The sequence below is a fragment of the Rhamphochromis sp. 'chilingali' genome (assembly GCF_963969265.1).
Source record: "Rhamphochromis sp. 'chilingali' genome assembly, chromosome: 8".
Lineage (NCBI taxonomy): Eukaryota > Metazoa > Chordata > Actinopteri > Cichliformes > Cichlidae > Rhamphochromis > Rhamphochromis sp. 'chilingali'.
In genome coordinates this window covers 11628348-11652584 of record NC_137935.1, presented here as the reverse complement: position 1 = coordinate 11652584, position 24237 = coordinate 11628348, and the positions used below count along the sequence as shown (strand labels likewise).

At 40.0% G+C, this 24237-nt stretch overlaps 3 protein-coding genes across 5 annotated transcripts; 2 read left to right on the top strand and 1 right to left on the bottom strand.

The window, feature by feature from the left end:
* The first annotated feature begins 1107 nt into the window (after positions 1-1107).
* Positions 1108-9668, top strand: tlcd1 (TLC domain containing 1). The gene is made up of 4 exons (XM_080889983.1): positions 1108-1746; positions 2645-2727; positions 5071-5153; positions 6495-9668. Exons 1-4 carry the CDS (start codon positions 1541-1543, stop codon positions 6891-6893), a joined length of 771 nt encoding a protein of 256 aa, XP_080746109.1. The 5' UTR covers positions 1108-1540; the 3' UTR covers positions 6894-9668.
* Positions 9669-10857: 1189 nt separating this feature from the next.
* Positions 10858-19722, top strand: rab34a (RAB34, member RAS oncogene family a). 3 transcript variants are annotated; one of them, XM_080889017.1, is made up of 12 exons: positions 10858-10953; positions 13047-13288; positions 14911-15007; positions 15087-15178; positions 15268-15333; positions 16270-16371; positions 16457-16521; positions 16629-16680; positions 16772-16853; positions 17205-17295; positions 18655-18762; positions 18833-19720. In XM_080889017.1, exons 3-12 carry the CDS (start codon positions 14933-14935, stop codon positions 18898-18900), a joined length of 801 nt encoding a protein of 266 aa, XP_080745143.1. In that variant the 5' UTR covers positions 10858-10953; positions 13047-13288; positions 14911-14932; the 3' UTR covers positions 18901-19720. The 3 variants fall into 3 exon arrangements, with proteins under 3 accessions (XP_080745143.1, XP_080745141.1, XP_080745142.1); XM_080889015.1 differs by having other exon boundaries at positions 15265-15333; XM_080889016.1 differs by lacking the exon at positions 13047-13288 and having other exon boundaries at positions 10901-10953; positions 15265-15333; positions 18833-19722.
* LOC308400951 (adenine phosphoribosyltransferase) lies at positions 19593-23453 on the bottom strand. The gene is made up of 5 exons (XM_080889018.1): positions 23001-23453; positions 22760-22853; positions 22366-22512; positions 20826-20921; positions 19593-19878 (listed from the first exon to the last, which is right to left on the bottom strand). Exons 1-5 carry the CDS (start codon positions 23121-23123, stop codon positions 19736-19738), a joined length of 603 nt encoding a protein of 200 aa, XP_080745144.1. The 5' UTR covers positions 23124-23453; the 3' UTR covers positions 19593-19735.
* Positions 23454-24237: the final 784 nt, after the last annotated feature.

Sequence of the window (24237 nt, the reverse complement as noted above, 5' to 3'; positions counted from 1 at the left end):
TCACACTGCAAAAGAACAAAAAAAAAAAAGAAAAAGAAAACTACAGGGAGGGGACCAGGAAACACAAACAGTGGTGTTAAATTACATTTCTCTCTCTCTTTAACTCCAGGGTGTCTGGTTACAGGGAGCTTTGTCCTCTGGGTATAAGCAGATTAATTGTATTGTTCATCTTTCACATTTGAAGTTTGCTTTCAAAAGGTAAAAAAAGAATTTCGTGGATTCAGATGCATCCAGACATGGCTTTTATTTACCAGAAAGACATGTGCCGTTTTGGAATAATTTTATTAATGCAGATTATTAAAGACGAATTTTTCAGGATGTCTCAACGGCCCTTCTCCAGGGTAGAGTTTAGAGAGTAAGGTACCCCCTGGTGGTCTTATAAAAAACTGAGTGACACATAATTGTTGGTTGCGATGTGAGGTCATCGTGTAAGGTTTTGTCTCCATCTCCTGGTGTGTTTTCATGCTAGCGCCTGGCTGTATTTTTTTTTTCTAAAGATGGAGCTACACACTCTGAAAACGCTAAAGCTTATTTTTAAGTCGTTGTTTGGACATATTTACGTTAATTTGACAGCTGCGGCTGAACACAGCCGGTAATAATATTACTAACAACTGTTCATGGTGTTATCAGTAAAGAGAAATGCGCACTCTTCAATGAAACCACTGTGAATATAAAAACGACAATGATGTAATAAGCTCTCATATAAGGGACTATTTTAATATTGTGCTTGGATTTTGCTAGAATTGCGATTAGATAATTATTGGTAATATTGATATGTAGCCAACAGATTGGGTTTTTCAGCTTTATTTGCAGCTTTGTACCCAACACACTCATTCACAAATTAAACGCTTTTACGCGCAGCGCGTTATTTACGCACGAAGGAGCGGCGCCTCCTGCGTGTCTATGTGCCAAACATTCCTATGCTTATTTTTGTTTTCGACAGCACGAGCACAAATCCACATTTTAGCAGGATCTGTGACCGCGGTGGATCAGTGCTACCGTTCTTCTTGTGAAATCTAATCGCAGCCTCTGGTCTTTCGTTTCTCTGGTTTTAAGGGCGCAGCAGCGACGGCACCACCCACCCCGCTCTCCCTCTCCACCACTCCCCCTTCGTGATCCACAGACAGGCGGGGTGAGAGCGGCGGGACATAACGTTACGAGGCGCAGCGTGAAGACAAACACCGTCGCATTGGAATGAGCTGTAACCGGAATCCCCTCCAAGCCCACCTCTTCAGGCTCGACACGCTGAAAACGTGAAACGAAAAAAAAAAGGCTGCAGCATCAGTTGGAAATCAGCTCTGCAGAGATTTGGGGGGAAAAAAGAAAAAGAAGCTTAGGATCATCTCCTGCAGCAGCAGCTGCGTCTCTTTTCCCTGGCCTGGACAACGCTCCCATCTCTTAACGCATATATTCGCTCATCACTGGGGCCGAGGAGACGCTGACAGGGGCGTAAAAAAACAAAACAAAAAACGTCAGGGGGACGAAGGGAGGGAGCTCATTAAGAGCAGGCGCCAAGAGACAGCGGGGTGGGAAGGAGAGTATGGAGGCCCTGCTTCCTGTGCTCAAGAGTCACCCAGGCCCGTCAGTACTGGTGTGCTCTTTGATTTTCAGGTTGGCCCACCAGCTGCTCCAAAGGCTGCCCGTGCCCAAGGTGGTAAAGCAGGATGCCTTCCGCTCCTGGAAGTGGAAGAACCTCTCCGTCTCTATGGTGCACTCAGTGCTGACTGGGATTTGGGCCCTGACCTGGTAAGTGTCCTTCCAACGCACACATCTGCCTGTCCATCCACACTGGGACACCATTGTCTATTGACAATGCACATGATGTGTCATGTGTAGGGGTGTGTGCGCAACAGTGACAGCCTGTGGCAGCCAGGATGAGAAGGGCATATTCACACAGGGTGAGGGATGGGGGAGAGAATGGCATTTTCAAGTGGGGAGGGAATTGCCACTGTACAGTATGAAACAGACACATACAGCTCTTATTGCTGTTTGTATCATTCATGCACAACTCAGAGGTTTGTAAGGAAAGGAATCGTTTCAGCCTCAACCGGCAGGCAGACCCAATGAAGCAACAGACTGCTGATATATCAACTGGAAAAACCTGCTGGCTTAACCGTTCTTGTGAAAGCATTTTGAAAAAGAGTTATGTTGGGCGGGTCTGAGCTCATGACTCATCTTTTAACATTAAGAAATGGGATCAAGGTCAAACTTTGAAGCTGTCAGCTCCATTCAGTTTGCTAAACATGTGACCATTTGAATTTGCAGTCACTTGACTGCTTAAGTGGGTGAAAAAACACGTTTTCCAATTCAAAGTAAGGGGTTTAGCAAACTGCTTTACATATCAGATAAGGTCTACCAGCCATTTATTAACAGTTATTCTTTCGTGGCTTGTTTATTCAAGGAGGGGGAACAGAGGAACCTTTGCTTTTAAAGGTGTTCCCCTTATGGCAAACTTCAAAGAATGGTAAAGAATAACAGAGAGGAGCTAGAGATTAAAATGGTAGAACATGAAATAAAAAACCCTCAATAACAGCTGATGTTAATGTCTCTGCTTAGTCAGGCTTTTCTCTCCAGGAGTGAGCCCATGTATGTCTGAGTGAGGCAAATTCAGAACCATCTATCCATAACATGTATCCTTCTCCAGTGTGGTGGTTTGGCCAGAGACGCTGAGCGACATCCACTCGTACCACACCCCTCTATCCTACCTGCTTGTCTGCGTCTCCACAGGTCAGTAAACACATAATGGATTAAAAAAAAGCTAAGGGTACTGCAAAATTGACATATATTTCTTCATAGTTATGCATCCCAGTAGTTGTATACTGGGAAAGTATAGTTATATAGGGCTACTTTTGTCATGGAATCTGATGATGAATCATTTTTCCTGTTAAAAGTTATAAAAATCGTCATATTATATATGTTATTATATCTAACTGTCTAAAGGTCCAAAAGAAAAAAACCCCTCATGTCTGAGAAACTGAAACCAGTAAAATACATTTTTAGTAGTACATTAGTTTTATGTCGATTGCAGCTCCAGTTTAATGTTTGAGAGAAATGTGGGAGAGATGTTGACTGATGAAAAATTCTTCTTCCATTACTTGATCAAACTGCAATTATTTTGGGCACGTAAAATTCCGCTTTGCCTGTCATTAGAGAAGCAGCCAACAGATACTTCTCACCTTTTTCCCAGAAGGGAATCTTTCCAGTTAAATGGGCGGCTCCCCTCAATCACCATGGACACCAAAGATAGTCCCCCCAAGAACTCGTCGATCAGGTCGAGCTCTGCTGTGTGTAGTTTAAACAATGTGTCTCTGCATTACTACGAAGACACAAATCTGTAAAGATTTACCGTAACTACTGCAAACAGCTATAAGTGCCCCTGAGGCCAGTCACACCAGATACTGGAGGTCATTTTCTTTAACAGAGGGACTTGTTGTGCGTCTCCGTAGCTGCAGAGTGCCAGTCATACTATAGTACAAAGGGACCCTTAGTCACTAGAAAACCTCCAGCTGAATGAGGTCGACACAGTTTAATAACTGAACTGTTTAGCTGGCAACTTCTAAAAATGATGATGGCGAGAAACGTTTAACTCTGCTGTCAGATTAGCTCAACACTAATTCAGCACTTAGTGTTGCTGTGTCTGGATGACCGTAAATGGATGGAAGGGAAACCCGGCTTTGTGGCCTCAAATATTCTTAAAACTAGCATCTGAGAAATTTATCTTTTAGTGCATGATGTAAGAATTAAATGGGAGCTTTATCTAACAGATTAAGCGATTACTGACGTATTCTTTCAATATTTATGTGCTAAAAGAAGACTGATGCAATTGTCAAGTAACTAAAATATTAGTTTGCTAAACTGTTGTTTACTTCATGTTGTAAAAGATCTTCATAGCAGGAATAATGATTATGCTCATTCTTGTGTTATCTTTTTATGATTGGATACATGGTTTCATAATCACTTGTGTGTCAGTTATGGTTAATGGAGAACTGAGTCACTTTGTGGATTTTCAATTATTTCTCATCCAAATATGGTAGGTATCTCTATGCCTCAGAAATAAGGGGCTGGAATTATGATGATGATGATGCGGCTTTGCTTCTTGGGAAGATAGCGTGCCCTCTGCTTTACAGTCTAAATGCATTTAAAAGCTAAGACATAAAAAGGTGAAAAACCTGCACAGGACTGTGTGAGAGAGGTCACAACACACATTGATCTGCCATCTCCTGCATAGCAGGGAAAATACTTAATCAACTAGTCTGCTGTGTAGACGTGTATGCTGCTGCTCTGTAGCAGACTGCTGTGATCAGCACATAATTTAATGAAGGCAACCACAGCAGACAGTCGTGCATAATGTGTCCCGCTGCCTTCGGACGGCTGCAGAGATTTATTGAAGTGAAGGAGAATGTGACTCTCACACTTTATGCGGTTGGTCAGCGACAGTTTCACTACAGTGAGGGCTGTAACTAACTATTATTATTACTGAGTGTTCTGCGGCTTATTTTCTCGATGCAGTGAAAAGCCTGCCAGATAGAAGGGAGTGTTTTACAGGGAACAGGCTGAGGCAGATGATCCTTACTTACTTACTTATCTTTACACATGAAAGCCTGACATCTTTACTTTCTTTTTCAGTCGGCAGTTTTAACCTACTGGTTTGCATTCTTTGACATGATAGAAGTCTTTGTATATGAAACATGCTGGTGGAAACTGTATTGAATTGCAGTAAACTGATAAGCTTCGCATGTAATGACAGCTACCATTGAAAATATACTATCATATACCCAAAGGTGTCTAGTGACCATGAGATCAGTATAAGAAACAACTGCTGTGACCTCACATGTAAACACCTTTAAGTGCTCTTCTTCTAACTATGGAACTGGTACAAAATCATTTCAATACAGGGGTCCGTCATGTTTTTCTCATTTTTGGTTGGTGCTAGACTTTAACAAAATTACCCTATTGCAAATTAAACACCCCATATGCAAAATACACCAGGGAAACATTTTCAGAAAAGCTTTTGTTACAGTGAGCAGTAAAACACAGACAAAATCTTAGAATTTTTCTTTTTCCTTACAGGCTACTTTGTGCATGATGCAACTGATATCATCCTCTCGGGACATGCAAAAGGATCGTGGGAATTTTTACTCCATCATGCACTGGTAAGACAATTTGCCCGTGACTGTTATGAGTTCTTAACTTGATCGAGGTTTTGTTCTCTGGTTTAGTCAAAAATTTAAGTCATAATGTTAAATCCAGCCAGCCATTAAAAAGAAGGTAGTGTCAGGGTAACCTGCATACTCTTGAACTACTGGGTTTTCCCAGATATTCTAAGGTTTTATAGAGAATGACCCAAAAAAGAGAGAATATCCAATGAGTGGCAGTTCTCTGGGAGAAAATGTCATGTTGATGTTAGAGATTAAGAGCATGGCCAGACTGCTTTGATATGATAGGAAGGCAATAGTTGCTCAAAGAAACACTTTGTACAACCAAGGTATGCAGAAGAGCATATCCGAGATCACAACACATTGAACCTTGAAGCAGATGGGCTACATCAGCAGAAGACCACACCGGATGAAGCTAAGAACAAGAAAATAAGACTATAATTTGCACAGGTTCACCGAAAGTAGACAACAGAAGATTTGAAAAATGTTGCCTGGATTTCTGCTGCAACATTTGGATGATAGGGTCAAAATGAGGTTATGAAAAAATAGCAACAGCTCAGCCAGCTGGTGGTGTAATGGCATGAGAGATAGTTTCTTGGCACAGTTTGGGCCCCTTGGTACCAGCTAAGCTTAATTTTAACACAACAGCTTAGCAGAATTTTGCTACTGACCATATCAGTCCTTTTATGACCACACTGTTCCTGTGCTCTGATGGCTGCTTCCAGTGGGATAACAAGACATATCACAAAGCTCAAATAATCTCAAATTTGTTTATTGAAGACAATAATGAGTTCACTTTACTCAAGCGACCTCCATAGTCACCAAATCTCAATCCAATTGAGCAGCTTTGGAATGTGGTGCAATGGGAGATTCTCATCATGTATATGCAGCGGACAAATCTGCAACTGTGTGACGCTGTCAGGTCAATATCAACCAAAACCTCTAAGGAATGTTTCCAGCACTTTGTTGAATCTATGCCATCAAGAATTAAGGCAGTTCTGTAGGCAAAAGTGGTCTAACTCAGTTTTACCTACCAAAGTGTAAGGTTTGTTTATAATGTACTCTGAACAAAGGATTATTATAGCTGTTAAATTATCTACTGCTTTAAATCCTTTAATATTACCCGGCGATTACTTTTAATGTTGGAAAAATCATGGTTTTCCACTGAGTATAGTACATATTCTTAGATTGAATCTGGACATGCACTGACAAAGTCCCAAAGCAAACAATAAAAGCAATTGAGCTGCAAAGAAAAGCAAACAATGAGATCACAATCCACAAGAGATTAGCTATTAGTACAAACACCTGCACCACCCTCTATGTCTGTCTCGTCCTCAGGTGATTTGGTGTTTCCTGTATGCCCTGTACACTCAGCTCTATGTAGCCGGCGCTGTAATCGCCCTCTTTGTGGAGGTCAACAGCGTCACCCTGCATCTGAGGCTGATGCTGAAGCTGGCGAGTGCTCAGTCTTCCACCTTGTACTACGTCAACAAGCTCACCAACCTGTTCACCTACGTTATGTTTCGCCTCACCACCCAGTTCTACCTCACTTGGTTTATTATCCACAACTACTCCTGGCTGGACCACGGTGGATACTTTCTTGTTTCTATGATGGTGATGAATATTATGATCCTAATTTATTTCTACCGCTTGCTCCGTGCAGACTTCTTCCCACGGAGCTGTGCAGGACAGAATGGGATGCATAACAACAACACCAAAAAGTTTATTAGTGATTGACAGGGGAAAGGTTTACGTGTCTTTTATAGTTTTGTCATTTTGTTACTGACAGCGTTTCTCATGACGGCAGGTTTCCTTATCGTGTCTCTCTGCCAAAGAACATACTGCCACAAAAAGTCCAAACCCTAGGGATGTTACCACTATTAGCGTATTTAAAATGTCTTTTTGTATCATAACTTTTACAGAATAAATTGAGGTTTTGTAAAAGACCCTTAGTGGTTTACCTACCAAGAGTCTGGTTAGAATAAACCATAAAACCAGCGTTTTCATACCAGTACAATAAATATGAAGCTACGGCAAGCAGCTGGTTAGCTTAGCCTAGCGTGGAACCAGGAGGGAAACGGTTAGCCTGGCTCTGTCCAACAAACAAACAAAAAAGTACTCATGTAAATTAACAAATAGTTGCTTTTTTGTTCTTGTTTTTTAACAGTTGTTGAATTTGAGCAAAAATATTTAATTTGCCAGTATTTTCTCCTCTTTATGTATGCTACGTATGGTAGCCCAGATAGTTTCCAGATGTTAGTGGGGGTTAAATTAATTTTTCAAAAAGTGTTAAACCATTGCTTAAATGTTAAAGTTAAGCATCATGTCAGGTCTAAGATTTTGAGTACTATATTTTTAATCAAAAACTTTGATAAAAGCTGTCAAGCAGATATGAAACTTCATCTAACAGCAGTTAGCTTTGATTTGCATTAAGATTAGAAATAATGTTTTCACACTTGGAATTTCATACAGGTTAAACCAGGGGTCTCAAACTTAAATGAGGTGTGGGCCCCTGCTGGCACTGTCATCTCATCGGAGGGCCACTTTAGTATTCAAGTTGTACAAAAAAAACAAACAAACCAAACTTCAAGGGCCAAGTTGCATTGTATTTCTTCATGTCAATACACGGGCCGCAAGTAGGGGTGACGTGGGCCGCAAGTGGTCCCCTGGGCCGCAAGTTTGAGACCCCTGGGTTAAACAAACAAATCTACTTGTCAGTAGGTTATAGTTAGTTTAGCCAGTCAGTATTAACTAGATTTATAATTATTAGCTTACAGATATAAGAGTAATTGCAACCTTTTCATGAAACTCAGAGCAATCACTTGCATGATGCAGATCTTTAATATTTCAAGCAAAAGTTTGACTTTTAGGTCATTACAATGTCCTTCTTGTTATCTCACAGCTTTGCAGCCTTGAAATGTTTCCAGGGACTTATTTAAGGACATATTTTTTATGCATTATTTAAATTAACTTTAATTTCAAACATTATGTATGAATTCAACAGTCAAACTGGGTAAAAATATTTAAAAGGTTTACAGACTGCTCCAAAATGAGGTTTTTAAAAATATTATTTATTCCTGTTAGATATACTTAAATCACTGTCTTTGCTGTTATAGAATTCATACATTAATTCATATTTTAACAAACATTTTCTGTCTTAGTAAGACCTGATATTACTAAGACAGTAAATGATGGTATTTGTTTTGGACATGCACAGCTGTAGGGACCATGGACGAGCAGTTTTATCACACCTGCTTGGGGGATGCATAGCAAGGAGATGCCCTTGCCTTTGCAGTGAAGTCCATGTGGTCATAGCCACTTGGAGGGCAGATGGATGTCTATGCCACATCATGTAAACCCTCTGATGACTAAATACACTAAATGTCACTAAATTAAAAACAGATTCTTGTGTGCCCACCCTTGCAGAAAGTAAAACACCAGAAGAGTGTTGTTGATTTTTTTCATAAGAATGTCCATTGACAAATGCGTAGTTTATCAGAAAAATAAAAAAACTGGAAATTGTATTTTACAGTTGCTAACAACCTTGCTCTGTGTTGCTACATGTTTAACATTTGCATGGGTAGCAGGATTTTTTACGTCGGGAAAATCATGATCAGCTTTCCTCTTGCTATTAGGAAATTTCTGATCTTGGACTTTGAATTTTAGCATTCATTTTAATTATATGTGTAAATAGAGTGGACCTCTCCCTTTGTCTTTATGAAGCCATTTGTGGCTGAAGAGATGCTGGACTGTCAAAAGACGGGTGCATAATACACAGTGTTGTCAAACTGAAGTGTAATACACAATAATGTGGGATAATTTATGGTACTCTTGTGGTTGTCATATTAAATCTGTTTGTATTTGACTCAAGTGGAGCTGGATCTTCCTGCCATCTAACAGTAGCTCTTTGGAAACTGGGAAAGCCTCCATGGAGAGCAGGCAGCAGCACAATCCCAGTCAGATGTATCTTGTTGCTTGTTTTCAAAATAATACTTTTACAGAAAAGATCTTCTTTTAAAGACCTTGAAACAGAAGATGTGTTCTCTCTTCCTCTTTGTTCCTAAACTGTATATATATATGTATAGCACTTTGTACATAATGTCCTTCGGTGTGCATTCCCTTTTGATATATTATAAAAGAAGTGTCCATAGTTGTTGACCATTAGTGGACTAAAACCATGCCATGAATCATAAGTGCAGTGACATTTGAAAACCTAACAATAAGTACATTTCATTTTCTATTTCAACTGATGCCAAGAAAGTCCAAACAGACCTGGACAGAGTGTCTGAGCTGTGCTACAGTGCCTTTGCCTCCGTGCCTTTGTGAATAAGGAAGTATAGATATGCCGCAGAGTGGTGCGTAATATAGAGACAAGCATACAGAAAATCCATGCGACCCTGAACACAATAATGTAAAATATATCTTGTATTTAAGCAACAACTGTCTTTTTTTTTAGGAACTGTGTATTTTGGATTGTTGAGTGATACCATGAAAATAAAGATTGTATTTAAAATCACAGAGGTGATGACGTGTCATTTTGTCTTTTATTGATGAACAGTCAGTGTGAGTTTAAAGGCTTTCTCTGATTTGTGCCTCCTCGTCTCCTCGTGTCATATCTGGAAAATAATCTTTGTTGACGGATGTCTCACTTCCTAAATCATGTCTGGGTGAGACGCTTGCCAGACGACCTATAAATAACAAAGGATGCACAGGTATATTCTTTGCAGAAGTGTTTTTACCTTCATCAAAAGGGATTTTTGTGAGAAAACTAGATTCTGTTTTTATGCCCTTATTGAGGCTTTGCACACAGCTTTGATACACAAACTGCCCTTGCCCCTTTTTATTTCATGTTTTCATTTATCTTTGTGAAGCTTTCCTCCTTTCCCAATTTTTATCTGTGTGATTGTCCCACTGTGTTATGCAGTGAATTTATTTAAAAATAACACAGGTCTGAGATGATAAAACAAGCAGTAGTTGTGTCACGTGTCATATTTGATTGACATGCTTTATAAATGCCTGTTGCTTGGTCTCCTCTCCTTGACTGCGGTCAAATTCAGGGTCACGGGAACCTGGAACCTAACTCCAGCAGTCATAGGGCAAGAGGCAGGGTCCACCCAGATTGCTAGACTTTTGCAGGGCTAACACACAAAGACTGGATATATACTGACATTCACACCTAAGATCAGTTAACTCATATGTGCTCCTTCACCTGGACCTGCTATAACTCCTCTATAAATAAATGATCCTAAAGGGTGCACTGTAGCAGTGAACATAATTAACACAAACTGCATGAATTTACTTGTATCATTTTGTTATGGGTCATAATCTCCGTTCATTTATTCATTAAGATTTTTAATATATGGATTCTTCCTGCGACAACATGATGAGAAGCAAATCTCACATCTGCATTCACCTGTGGGTTTAACAAAGCTTGAAGCGATTGAAAACGCAGTGTTAATCACGCTGTCGGGTGGCATGTTGCTGTGATTATGGGACGTGATCGGGTAATCTCATTTCCTAAAACAACAACAACAACAAAAAACGATCGTCCAGTGCATCCGATGTCAAAGAAGATAATAAAGGAAGCATTGAAGCGCCTTTCCTTAAAATTTAGAGAATTCCACCAGCTGACACACAGATACTTCCGGTTCACGTCTCCCATTTTTAGAAAGCATCTAAAGCACATTTGACTATTGGCTGATGTGTCTCTTCCTCGGTTCCTCCGCTTGCATCTCCCGGTGGGCGGGACTAACACCGGAGGAAAGGAATCGAGGGTGCACTCTGAATGAGGAAGGGGGTGAGGCTCAAATATGATACACATTTAGCAAACACATTGTTCGGTATTACAGTGCCAGTCTGGGCTTTTCCAGGTGAAGCTTACATGTTGTGGGATACTTGGTGGTTTCTAGTGTTGTAGTATGTGTGTACGTGGTTGTCTAGGTGACCTGTCAAGGGGTGTGGCCGGCAGAGTGAGGAACAGAATCACATAGAAATATGTCAAATAATTGTTTTGTGACCTCCAGAAGATTTTTCTTTGTGTAGGATGTGTTCAGCTGACCCGTGCTGTTGCTCATTATGGATGAGGGAAACGGAGTATGACAGGATAGAAGCAGATGTTACATGAGCTATAGGCTGATTTCTAACTTCCAGAAATAATAAAGCTATAAAAGGTACAATTCGGTGAATGAATCTAATCAGTGTCATCGTTTTAAAAATAAATCAATGTCTGCTTCCCTTTATGCGACCTAGCGTTGACCTAAACACCACAGCCAGTCCACAGGTTTCTCCACATCTAACCTTTAAATAACAAAAAAAAGTTTTGAATACCTTATACAAAGATATAGATATAGATAGATCAAGATATAGATCCAGTCTCTGATTTGAATGAATGAATCAAGATATTACATTCCAGTTTATCAAATTTCACTTGCTGAACAACGCTTACCTCAGAAAAATATTATCTTGTCATGTTTCTCCATTCTGAGAGGGGAACACATTAATGCTTTTAGCACACAGCACATAGTTTGTGTGCCAACCTGCACAGAATCAATTTTTGTGTTTACTGATATGTGTTGAACTGTTTGAAAACATTACATGAAACCAAAAAGTAAAACAAAATAAAAACATGTTGAGCACTGCAACCGGAGCTTTATTTACATGTGTACTATGAACATCATAGGGATGAGAAGAATAAAGGGATGTGTTGATAGTGTAAGCGAGCAATGGGATGTCTTTTTTATTATTATTACTGAGCAAACATATCATTGCTGTTGCTGGAAATAATGCATGACTCATTAAAATGAACCCATAACTAACCTGCCTGTAAAAGTCATCTGTTTACTAATTGAAAGTTTGCTGACATTTTAAAAAATGATTTCTGGTATGTAAACTGTTGTAAAACGATTGTTAGCTTAGAATCTGTCAAACATAAATCTTATGAATGATATGAAACGATTTTGTGCCAGGAAGATAATTTTTTATCACAAGCTGGAATTGCAATTAATGCAATTAATTTTTGGCTAAGGGACTATTACATTATCCTTAATTTATCCAGGTAAAAATTATGATTGAGATTTTAAAAAAATTCAAGAAAGATATAACCAAGAGGAAAGTAGAAAAAAATGACATAAAAGTTATGTAAGTATATTTCTAGAGATCAAAAAAGACTGGATTGAATATAGAAAACAGTGAGTACAATGATGGAGAATCATAAGGATACTACTTATGATATTAGGCGTTTGTTTATTTTCTGTATAACCTTTCCATACAAATGCTGCCTATTTGCCAATATCAACAAGGATATTAGACACACAAAAATACATAAAAACATCAGCAATAACTTTTTCATCCCTGCCTCATATTTTAATAAGACACGTCGCTGCATCGTAAAGACAAATCTAGTATGTGCAAGTTTGTGTATGTATGTAGGCCTGCACTGCTATATGTGACATAATATAATAACGCAAGCAAGTGATTTATGTCTGTTAGAAATTTAACTACTATTTATTGCGCTTACAACTAGACAGATATTCAAAAGAGTGTTATGGCGCCCTCTGTAGCAGAAGAGTCAGTATTGAAGGACAGGAAGTTATAGTTTTTTTCCTCTGTGGGGAAAAAACGAAGACATTAAAAGTAAGCAATACTCGAGTTACGTGGAATTAGGTGAAAGTGGGTGGTATTATAAAATGGAAATAGAAGATATGTACAGTAGTTTTTGTTTTTGGGCTGTTGTTGTGCATGCAGAAGGATTTCCCGCATTGTGACCTTTAAACATGGTTTCTATTATAGTAAAAAAAAAATCACATAAGTGTAACAAAGAAAAACAAACAAGCAAAGTTAACAATGTAAGTGACAGAGCCCCTTATATCCGATCATTCCTCTTTCCTCCAGCAGGGGGGCGAGCAGGGAAAAATGTGGGAGGAAAAACTAAATCCAGGGACCTGAGTCAGCAGCTGCAGCGGTGCCAGTCTGCCGATCCCCACAACTTCCGCTCATCCGTTTCATCTTCACACACATTCATAGTTAACAATGGAGCTGAATTGATTTACAGTGAAGAGCGTCTTTGTTAGAGGACGAATACAAGCAGAACAGAGGAGGAAAGAGGACCGAGCGGACCATACGGAGACTCTGAGGTATCCCGTAACATCTCCAAACCCGCTGCTGCTTTTCAGGAGTTAACTCTGAGTAACTCCTGCGGTTTTTCTTCTTCGGGGGTAACTTCAGCGCTCCTCCTTCAACTTGATGCCCAGTCTTCAGGTTTCCGCTATATGTTAGACTATATAAAAACAGCGTTCTTCCTCTTTTCGTGAAGCTCTGATGAACAATAGGATTAAATGTGATCCACGCACTGAGGGGCTCAGGGCCGATCACAGTTGTCTGGTTTTACAAACTGTTGCTGTTGTCTACATGGTCGCGTCTATTTCTAGGAAAATAACATTTTAAAGAGGCTGGCTAATTGTGGTACTGTCTATGTCCTGGTAGCCTGGGAAACGAAAACAAACAAACCTGAAAGAAGTTAGAGGAAAAACTGCGTGAGCTGATGTATCCCACATTCAGAAAGCTACGGCTAATTAAGCACTTGTTTTTATTACCTTCTTATCCGAACTTCGGTGCAGACGTGGTCAACAGACAATAAATTGGGGATTTCTAATAATAATCAGCATAATAGTTTTAGTTAACTACAGTTTGTGCTAAAGACTCGAGCCACCTTTGATTTTCTTTATATTTTTCTTCCAAGGTGACTTTTGTTCTTTTTAAGTGGTCTTTCTTAAGCTTTTTCACCCATTTTCAGTCCAGTCCTTTAATTTCACGGGAATATATTTGTGTTTAAGTCACTCTACGCTGACCTATGAATCATTCAAGCACAAAAAGGCACCTAAATCGAGGGATGAACGAGTGTACACATAACAGAAACCTTTTTAGCCCTTTGTTATTAGGATTATTTGTTGCCACTTTGTTAGCTGAATCTATGAAAGTTATCAAAAATAACACAGCTTGACAGACAAAAAATAGCAGCCTTGCACCAACCAGGTGATTCTTAAAGAACTATTAGCTGAAAAGTTGCATATCTCAGGATGGTGTGCCGTGTGTGCTTAAGAAAATCTACGTAGAGCACAACAGAAGTAGAAGTAAGATATTTACGGCAGATGAACCGAATCTGAAAGTCACCTCCTTAAAAAATAAAAATATCAATACCTGAGAGAGATCTGTGGTTCACTAAAGAAATAGTCTCAGTGGAAAGGTGGCTGTCAAAAAGAACTGAACTGAAAATCGGTGACAAGCCAGTGGTGTTGGCGATCATATTAAAGCTGATGGAAATACTAACACAGCAACAGAGATTCATCCACAATGTAGTAACATCTTGAAACGCACAATGGAACACTATAGATCATGGCTTCACCTCTCGAGAGCCTGGATCTCAACATTACTGAAGCAGTGTGGGTTCATGTTGACAAAAGAACAGAGTGAAAGGCAGCCAGCACCCAAAGAAAAGCCTTGAATGCTTCAAGAAGCCTAGAGAACTATCCCTAAAGACTACTTAAAGCATTGACAAGAAAACTTCCCTAAGAGAGTTCAGATTGTTGAAAAATAAAGGCGCTTATGCCAAATATTGACTTTAATGCCGGTTAGAATTTGCCTTGTATACTCGGTCAACTAAACCCGTTTCTGTCTCGGTAGATTTTTCGTTTAACTTGGGTGGCTTTAAAGATAAACAGCAGACTGTTTACACCGCTCCCTCTGTCTTTCTGTCCAGCTGCTGTTTTCCTTGAGGCCTCATGTCCGTCCGCATTTCAGCCATGAGCGTCCTTCCTCCTGTTCGACGGGACCGAGTCATCGCTCAGCTCCCTCAGGTAAAATCAGTGACCCCAGTTGCCTGCTTATCTTTCTAGAAAAGTTCACATCTTCACGATCCCGCCCTCCTCTCTTCAGTGTTTCCGAAAAGAGGCAGCCATCCACACTAAAAATGATTTCAACAATAAAGTAAAGACTGCGTGTCAGGAGCAGCGGACCGGCACTGTGGGGTGAGTGCCGCAGTGTGAAGCTGCTGTATGCGATCTGCTTTATGTGGCTCTTATTTACTTGCTGCTGCTTCTCTTATTCTTCTCAGCAGATTTAAAATATCCAAGGTCATCGTGGTGGGGGATCTGGCTGTGGGGAAAACCTGCCTGATTAATAGGTAAACTAAGACACACTCGCTTCATATGTGACTGCAAGGCGAGAGGGAATTTGGGGAAATGAATAACTCAGAGGGAGTTCAAGGAAGCACAATACTTAACCTGTGTTACAATTGCTTTAGGTTTCACGGTAATCAAAAAAGTATGAAGCAGTTGTTAAAAGCATGAAAAAAAGGTAGAAAACATAAAAATGGGGCATCTATTTCCAGCCCTGATATGCTTTACTGTACTTATGCTTTGTAATGGCTGTGTTTGTGACCACAACACCAAAAATAATGCTTGTTAGGAAAGATGATAATCTTTGATGGTTTGTGGTCCCGTCACTTCTGCGCATGAGGAAAACACAAGTTTTGGACCACTTAGAGAGCCTCGCTGCATGCAGTACAACATCTACCACATGTATGGAAGTACACAGTTTGAGACTGTAACGTTTTAAATTGCAGTACAACCGTGTCACGTTTTGTCACTTGTAGTTTATTTTTCTGTAATAAGTTCCTTTATGCGTCTGCCATGATCATACATTAGATACTTTGTTTTATTAACAAATGCAGGCAGTGTCGGTTTTATGATCGGGACCTGGGGATCCAGGCCCACCCAGTAAACTCAATGTGCCCCCACAACTTTGGTCAGACTTTATAAAGGACCCCTCATGTCTCTTTGAAACTAAAAACAGGCCATTTATCAGCGTGTGCAGCTAGTTTCGAAGCGTGAACCTACTGAAAATTGCTAAGCTCCTTTGCCTCTGCAATCTAACACAGATCTTTTTGCACTTTGTGCTAAATTTCTCTGTGCATGTATGGGTGTAAATAAGCATAGCAATTTTCTGTGTTTTTTCTTGAATGCCCCCCTGTCAGAGTTGGTCACCTGTCCAAATGATGTAGTCTGCTGCCGACCATAAGTGCATATATTTGCAATAGATTTTTTTTTTTTTTTTTAAGGTTTTGCAAGGATACCTTTGACAAGAACTACAAAGCAACAATCGGTGTTGACTTTGAGATGGAGCGCTTCGAGGTGCTGGGTGTTCCTTTCAGCCTGCAGCTGTAAGTCTGATCCGGAAAATGTAATGCATTAATACAAAAAAAGTCACTCTGATTATGCTCGTCAGCCGCTCTCTGTGTGTTAAAGGTGGGACACCGCAGGCCAAGAGAGGTTCAAGTGCATTGCTTCTACATACTACAGAGGAGCCCAGGGTAAGTTTCCATCAGTCTCTCCGTTTAAAACACTGTTTCCAAGGAATAAAATATCAGTCGCTTTCCCAGCTGCTAACGCAGTAAAATGATCTCTTCTTTTCTTCCAGTTGTTATAATCGTGTTTGATGTAAATGATATTGCCTCTCTGGGCCATGTAAGGTAAATATATAATATAAGAATAACATTTGTGTGCCTTTATCTCATTGTTGTCCCAGCTGGTGGATTTAATGCAGTCTTTTTCCATCTAAAGGCAGTGGCTCGAAGACGCTTTGAAAGAGAACGACCCCACCGCTGTTCAGCTGTTCCTCGTGGGCACCAAGAAGGACCTCAGCGTACGTCTTTTACTGTTTAAAGTGGACGTGCCTGTGGACATTTCTGTTGTATATACTGGAGTCAAATGTGAATGCTTGGATAGGTGCCAGGAGCACAAAGCGTATCCAAGCTCGAACCTCAGGAATGTTTCTCCTCCTTTACTACACCCTAAAGTGGTTGTGACCGAGGTGGAAATCACACACAGGAACGTTTCTAAGACATTATGTATTTAAACAGCCGTACTTAAGCTAGCTCGGTTGCTAGGAAGACATTGTTTTTATGAGTTAGTCAGTAAACATGATACAATAAAATAAACAGTTGTGTTTGTTTTCTTATTGCTAATGTGTTGTATGCTCTGGTTTGTCTCACAGTCACCTGCTCAGTATTCCCAGATTGAACAAGATGCCCTCAAACTAGCAAACGAGATCCAAGCTGAGTATTGGGCGGTTTCATCGCTGACAGGTGAGCGTTTGGATTTTAATACAAGTAAAGCGGTTGCCTCCAAAAGGTGTTAGAGATGAAAAATATTTCTATAGCTTCAGCCAGAATAGCTTTTGGTTTTTGTTTACACTGTTCCTCAGGGAAAGACGCTGCAGTCGATTGTTTACATGAAAATATTTTGGTAGTAAATGCAAAGTGTTCAGTTCCAGAGTTACCAAATTTGCACCTAAGTCTGTATTACACTGCTTGAATAACAGCTACTGTAATCTAGAAAGATTAAAAAAATGTGTTTGTTGCTGTTTATTACCAGAAAATATTCAGAGAGAACAAAAGCTTTAGCAGTGGCCAAGTCGAATGCACTGGAAAGCTCAGCATCACTAGAAGGCCTGAAAATCCACAGAAGACAACTAAAGTAGATGCTTTCAAACTTTGTCCTTGTTTATGAAAAACAACTTGACAACATCTAACCAGGTCAAGAACACTCGAGGAGTGTGGGTTCATTTCAAGATGGAACCCACTGATTACTCTCAAGAACAAGAAGTCCAGATTAGATTTTGCCAGAAAACATCCAAAACAGCCTGCAGAGCTCTGAAAAATAATCTTCAGACAGCTGAAATCAAGATAAACTTGTACCAGAATGATGATAAGAGACAGGTATGGAGAAACAGAAACAGCTCATGATTTGAAGTGTGCCACTTCATCCATCAGATACAGAGGCAGTGTTACGGCATGTGCACGTATGATGACGTGGCTGCTGATAGAAGTTGCAGGATGAATTCTGAAGTGTACAGGGCTTTACTCTGTGCTCAGATTCACCCAAACACCTCAGTGCAATTGGATAATGAGCCAAAGCATACTGCAGAAGCAAACCATGAGTTTCTGAGTGGTATGTCCTTCAGTACCAGGAGTCCATCGCCTGATCTGAAGGCAGAGACCCTGAAACGAGCACCAACAGAGGGCGGCAGTAAAAGCCTGGAAGAATGAGATCTATGCTTTCAGTCATAGACTGCAAAGGAAAAACAATCCCTGTATTCAAAGTCATGTTGGTTTGTCAGGTAGCTTTTGATTCTCTGAAAACCAGCAGCTTTGTATAGGTTCACTGTCATTCATGGACAGTTGATGCATAGTTTTTAAAACCACCTAAATAAAAGCTAAAGCTCTGCATTTGACTGTCATTTTGATTGTTTGATTTAAATCCTACGATGCACAGAGACAAAACTACAGAAAAAAATAAAAAGATTTACTTGTCCAAAGCCTATTGAGCTAGCTTTAGTTTCTTTATAGACCTCCAGTGCTTCTCCTTAAGTCTGTTTAAATATAAAGTCCCCCAGCAGTAGTTTTCACACAGGCCCTGACAGATGCTCTCTGTATCTGCTGCAGGGGAAAACGTGAGAGAGTTTTTCTTTCGGGTTGCATCATTAGCGTTTGAGACCAACGTTCTTGCTGAGCTGGAGAAAAGCGGATCAAGGCAAATCGGAGATGTTGTCAGTGAGTATCCAGACAATCCCAAATCACAAAAGTAGTTGTCGCACGCTTTAAAACTAAGCTTTGCTTTCAGGGATTAACAGCAATTCTAACAATCTGTACGCTGCATCGAAGAAGAAACAGTCCAACTGCTGTCAGTAAGGATGGGAGCAGGAGGTTAAAATCGATGGTACGGACTGAAAGCGAGGAGTTTTCTGAGTGGAAAATGACCACGGCTGCCGTCCAGCTCAGCGGGAAGGATTTCTGTGGTCGGGGAGGGAGGAGGGATTCAGATGTTTCCCTTCCTGACATGTTTTAATTTCAGTTTTTCCTGGCCTAGAAAGCTTTTTCCTCCACGGGATGTGTGTGCAGATTCTTGTGGAGTGACACAGGAATTACACACAAAATGTTCCCGTCCTGCCAGAAAGAGTCTCGTTTCACTTAGGGCTTCAATTCAATCTTAAATCTTGTTGCTGCTGTAGTTTATTTTAACAGTCATATTCTGCTCGTGTTGAATTTGTTTTTTTGGCTCTTCTTTTTTTTTTTCATTGCATTAAAGTGACCAGTTATATTTGTTAGAGGCTAAAAAGAAAATTTGTTCTTGTTTTTATATCTTGTTCATCATCTTCTCCGTTTATCCATCGCACGCTGAGGTCCCAGACCAAAGACTGGGAGCCATATTTGTAATGAAGATACTTGAAAGGTATATTCTTTCTGTTTACAATCAAATTTATCACAGACTTTTATGGTCAGTATCAAAACTAATGTGGTTTTCATATTTTTCATTTTCCCATGGTGAGCTTTACATGTTGTTAGGACATTAAACAATAGAATAGAAATTGTTTCGGTTATTTAAAATAGAATAAATAAAAAAAAAAAAAAAGCCAGCTATTCTATGAGCTCACCGTATTTCTTAAAAAATATATCTATACATTTATTATAAAATTTCTGTGCTTTGCCTTCTTTGCTGAACCTTTAAGGAATCACGTTAACTTGTTCAGTTGTTGAAGCTTTTGAAGGAGTCGAGGTATTTTCCATCAATTTGGCTCTGCAGCTCTTCGGGTATGCAGTGAGAGAATTTGTAGTTTTCCTTAATCCACCTTCCTCCTTCGGTGTTCTCGATAGCCACAGCTGCGACGCCTGCAGAGTGAGATGTTTACAATCAAGTGTTGGGAGTCATTCGGTTATTATATAATACATTACTTTGCAAAAGTCTTGAACAACCCCTTGCTTCTTTATGTTTTGCTTCCAAGCGCACTGACCTCTGTTTTTAAACCAGTCAGTAGTTCTCCAGGCTTTTCTGGAAATCTTTCAAAGTTTTTCTTTGGCTGCTTTTCTTTTGCACCAACACGGTGATTGCCAAAGAGCTATTTGCTGAAAAGTTAGCATATCTTGGACAAGTGTGTCTTTGACCAAACTGGAAAAGTAGGGCACAAAAGAAAAAGTGGTTGATTTAAAAACATTTTAAAGTAGATAAGCAGTATCTGAAAGTGTCCTCAAGTCCTATGTCCTTAAGAAACAGACAAATCCAACAAAGATCTGATGCAGGACTTGAGATGCATCTGGCCCTTCAGATACATCTCCTGTTTACTGAAGCCTCATCAGAAATGGTCTCAGTGGAAGAAACTATTCTTGAGGATGGGAAATTGAGTGAAAAGGCTGAAGAATGCCAAATTATACAAGGATTGGACTGAATATCAGTGGCTAATGCCCTGTGGAAGACGGATCTGGCTTCATTTTTCTTCTTTTTTTTTTGTTGACAAAACAGCGCAGTAAAAGCATACCTAGTTAGAAAAACACAGTTATGGTCGATTATTTCCATAATGTGGGGTCGTATTGACAGAGAACAGAGCAAAATGCAGCCAACATCCACAGAAGAACTTAAATGTTCATCAAAAACCCTAGAAAACTATTCCTGAAGACTACTTTAAGGATTTAGAAGAAACTCAGTTTTTGCCTTTTATTCTTGATTTCCACATTCCAATGAATTTTTGCATCTTTTTTTACATTTTCCTAACAAAATATAAAGAAGGGTAATTCAAGACTTTTGCACAGCACTGTAACTGTTAACTTATTGACTGACAAACCTACAACTGTGGCTCCTAGTTTCTCTACCAGCTGAATGGCAGCCTTCATTGTGCCTCCAGTCTCTATCCACTGGTCCACTAACAACACCCTCGAACCTGCGGCGGGGACACACATGTCGACTGTTAATGTCTCCTTCAGTCTTTCTTCTTTAACTCTTTTTGTTTACGAGGACAAGTATTAAAAGAAAATGGTACATCTTGTGTTTTTGAAAGAAACAAAAACAAATGCTGACAATAAACAGTTATATTTTAATGCATAAGTTTCCCATTAATGTTGTTCTAGGGGCTTCTAGTATTTTGTTTTCAAATCTCAGATTAAGAGAATACTCATTTCCCTAACGTTGTGGATCTCCATTCACCTGTTTATACACAGTCACACCAGACTGTGTTTGTGCTGGAGAGGATGTAGAAAGTAGAAATTGTAGGAATTTGTGAGACTTGATTCTTCTTTAAATGTACGTATTGCAAATTGATGTTCAAAAATGAATCCAGGCTGTCAACAGATTCTGAAGAACCAACATCTGTGGTTTCATGTCCTAAACTGGCCTACGCATGTTATGCAATACCAGATTGCACCAGGAGATGGTGCAGTGACCCAGGCAGGACCTTCAGAAGACATTCCTCTACAGGAAATAAAGCATCTTAGTCAGGTGTTGAGCTACTTGAACAGCTTCAGTGTTTCTTGGCAGTTTTAATGAAGCTTTTCCCTCATTCAGTGTTATGATGAATTCTGACACATTATCCAGAATCTTCCATCTGTAATATGTGAAGGCCATCGCATGTGGCTCACATCGTTTTTAGCTGTTCAATGATCTGTCATTGTGTCATCCTGCCAGACATCATTCCTGTCAGGAAATGTTTAATCATGCGATGATTTAGGGTAGGGGTGGAGAACTCCAAGCCTCCTGCAGGTTTGAGATGTGTCCATGATCCAACACTGCTGATTGAAATGGCAAAATTACCTCTTCAGCATGTCTTGAAGTTCTCCAGAAGCCTGGTAATGAACTAATCATTTCATTCAGGTGTGTTGACCCAGGGTGAGGTCTAAAACCTGCAGGACACCGGCCCTTGAGGCCTGGAGTTGGACACCCCTGATTTAGGGCATATTTTCATTGATTTACAATGAAACAAACATTCAGGCCTGTGCTGTTCTCTGCGTGCTCGTTACACACGTTCGCCCTGTCGTTGAGAATATTGTGAAGGATAACTCATCTGATCACTTTTTCTACGTCTCTCTGGACAAAGGCCTTTACACCAGTTTTATAGTTTTCTGCATTCATCTTTGTTATGACAGCTGGTATTTGTTCAATATCAGTTGCTTCAGCTGACAACAGATGGTGCTGTGCTAGAAGAAAGACAGGGGAGTTTGGAGAAAGAAAGACTGGGCTTTGACAAAATAAATAATTAAATGATTTTGTCATATTTTTAGAAATGTAAGAGCTGAAATCAGTCATTTATCAACCTTCTCATCCACAAACTGCCCAAACATCTTTCTCAGTAAATTATATAACAGGGTTTAAGGGTAAAAAGAAATATTAACCTGGTCTTAGCACATCCAGTCTTACTTCCATAGTCTTTTCCCTGCCTGTGTAGTCTGTGTAGCTTTGGCCTTGGGTGGGGACACATAGGTGACCTGCTTTGCGAACAGCCAGGAAACCTTTTCCAAGAGCGGTGGCAACAGAAGCCCCTGAAAAGACAACATCAGTAACATTCATTCACACCCACAGAGCGAGAAAAGAAGCTTCACATTGCCATGCCATGTGTTAGAGGCAGAGTTTTTCTAAATTTAGTATCTTTGCCTGAAGGGTCAGGTTTCCCGACCTACGTAATGTACACACTGACAACGTCTTAAAATAAAAAATTACTCTTTAGTTTAGTTTCTCTGAACTCGCCCTGTATTTTACCTCTAAACATGAAGTTCTTTGCTTTCTTACCAAGAATGAATCCCATCGCATCTATGCCAGCAACCAAGTCAATGTTGTCACTTTGGAAAGGACTGAGAAGGTCTTTGGCACAGTCTGCAAGAGCCTGGATCGAGTGCAAAGAGGGAAAAAAAGCATAAAATGATGAATGTGCACATGATAAGAGAGACTGCATGTGTATTTGTGCAGTTAGAGGTGAGGTTTGTCATGCTCAGCGAATAGTTTTAGCAACATTTCTTTTCTCTCGGCATACCTGGGAGTTGCAGTAAAGTCTGGATGGGTCCAGCCAGGCGAACTCTGGACCTTTTGTGTTTGGAGCCATTAAAGAAAGGTACCATCCTTTATGCCTGTCGCCTGGAACTGCAAACACATCCATTTGGAGAACAGCTCTTGACTGCACTGACAAGAGGCACAAACAGGGGTGAACGGACTGAACTGTGAATGAGAGTCTTCTGTATCAGGTTCCAGGGGGGGGTGAATAATGGGTGGGAGCTGGCTGTTAATTATACTGAACTAAGTTACAGTTTCTCTCTGCAGTTTGCACCAGATTTCTTGTTCAAAGTTTACCAGTCATTCATTAAACAGTCTTAGCCTCATCAAACAAAGCCTTATATGAGGTATAAGTCACAAAATAAACACTTATTTTTCCTCTTTCTTTGTATTTTCTTTTAGTACTTTGGGACCATTAAAGACTCACACCAGTGTTTAGCCTGCTTGAGTTTACTTTTATTTGATTTTTGTACTGTGGTTAAATGAAGTCAAATCAAACCTAAAAGTAAGAACAACAAAACATTTAAGATGACGTTGTATCAGTGTCTTTGAGGATGTGAACAGAAAGGTGCAGTCCTTTAACAGATCATCTATCTGCCCTTCCAACCATAAATGCATAATTTAAAACAAACTATTTTTTAATGAGTCAGTCTGAACTTCGCATGTGACGAAACAGAGCAATTGTCACCGTTTTGTTTTTTGAATATGTTCAGTCTCTGCACTAAACACTCCAGTCACCTGACCATAACTGAATACACATCCTATAAAAATCCCTGCCTCATGAATGCCTCAGGTTGTTATTGCAAATACCGCTCAGAGCTGATGTCTAAATAAGCTCAGGTTGAGATCACGCTCACTGCAGGAGAAACACGACCCTGGAGCTCGCTGTATTCACAGGATAGTTCCAGTTTTCAGACTGGGAAGCTTCTTACTGTTATTAAATAAACGCATATCTGAAATTTCAAGTTCAAGCTGAGCTCAAGAATGAGCGATGAACTGTCTTTCAGCAGTAACTGCACTTTCCCACAGTCTGGTTTGTGTGCATCTTGAAGCACATGGCTGTGTAGTAAATGTTGCTCTGCAATGATTACATGCTTTATTTCTGACACCATGAATGTGTTCAGATATAAAGGTGTTATGAAGGAAGGAAGGCTCAGGGTTTAAGTAGTCATCATCATGGGCTCATCCGATTAGAATGAGAATAAGCAGTCATCAATCAT

Coding starts and splice junctions, on each gene's coding strand:
- rab34a (XM_080889016.1), top strand. CDS start 14,933: ATGTCCGTCCGCATTTCAGCCATGAGCGTCCTTCCTCCTGTTCGACGG. Junction 17,296..18,654: donor GGCGGTTTCATCGCTGACAG/GTGAGCGTTTGG, acceptor TATCTGCTGCAG/GGGAAAACGTGAGAGAGTTT. Junction 18,763..18,832: donor GCAAATCGGAGATGTTGTCA/GTGAGTATCCAG, acceptor CTTTGCTTTCAG/GGATTAACAGCAATTCTAAC.
- tlcd1 (XM_080889983.1), top strand. CDS start 1,541: ATGGAGGCCCTGCTTCCTGTGCTCAAGAGTCACCCAGGCCCGTCAGTA. Junction 1,747..2,644: donor GGGATTTGGGCCCTGACCTG/GTAAGTGTCCTT, acceptor ATCCTTCTCCAG/TGTGGTGGTTTGGCCAGAGA. Junction 5,154..6,494: donor TTTTACTCCATCATGCACTG/GTAAGACAATTT, acceptor TCTCGTCCTCAG/GTGATTTGGTGTTTCCTGTA.
- LOC308400951 (XM_080889018.1), bottom strand. CDS start 23,123: ATGGATGTGTTTGCAGTTCCAGGCGACAGGCATAAAGGATGGTACCTT. Junction 22,513..22,759: donor TGCGATGGGATTCATTCTTG/GTAAGAAAGCAA, acceptor TTGTCTTTTCAG/GGGCTTCTGTTGCCACCGCT. Junction 19,879..20,825: donor ACTAGGAGCCACAGTTGTAG/GTTTGTCAGTCA, acceptor CTCACTCTGCAG/GCGTCGCAGCTGTGGCTATC.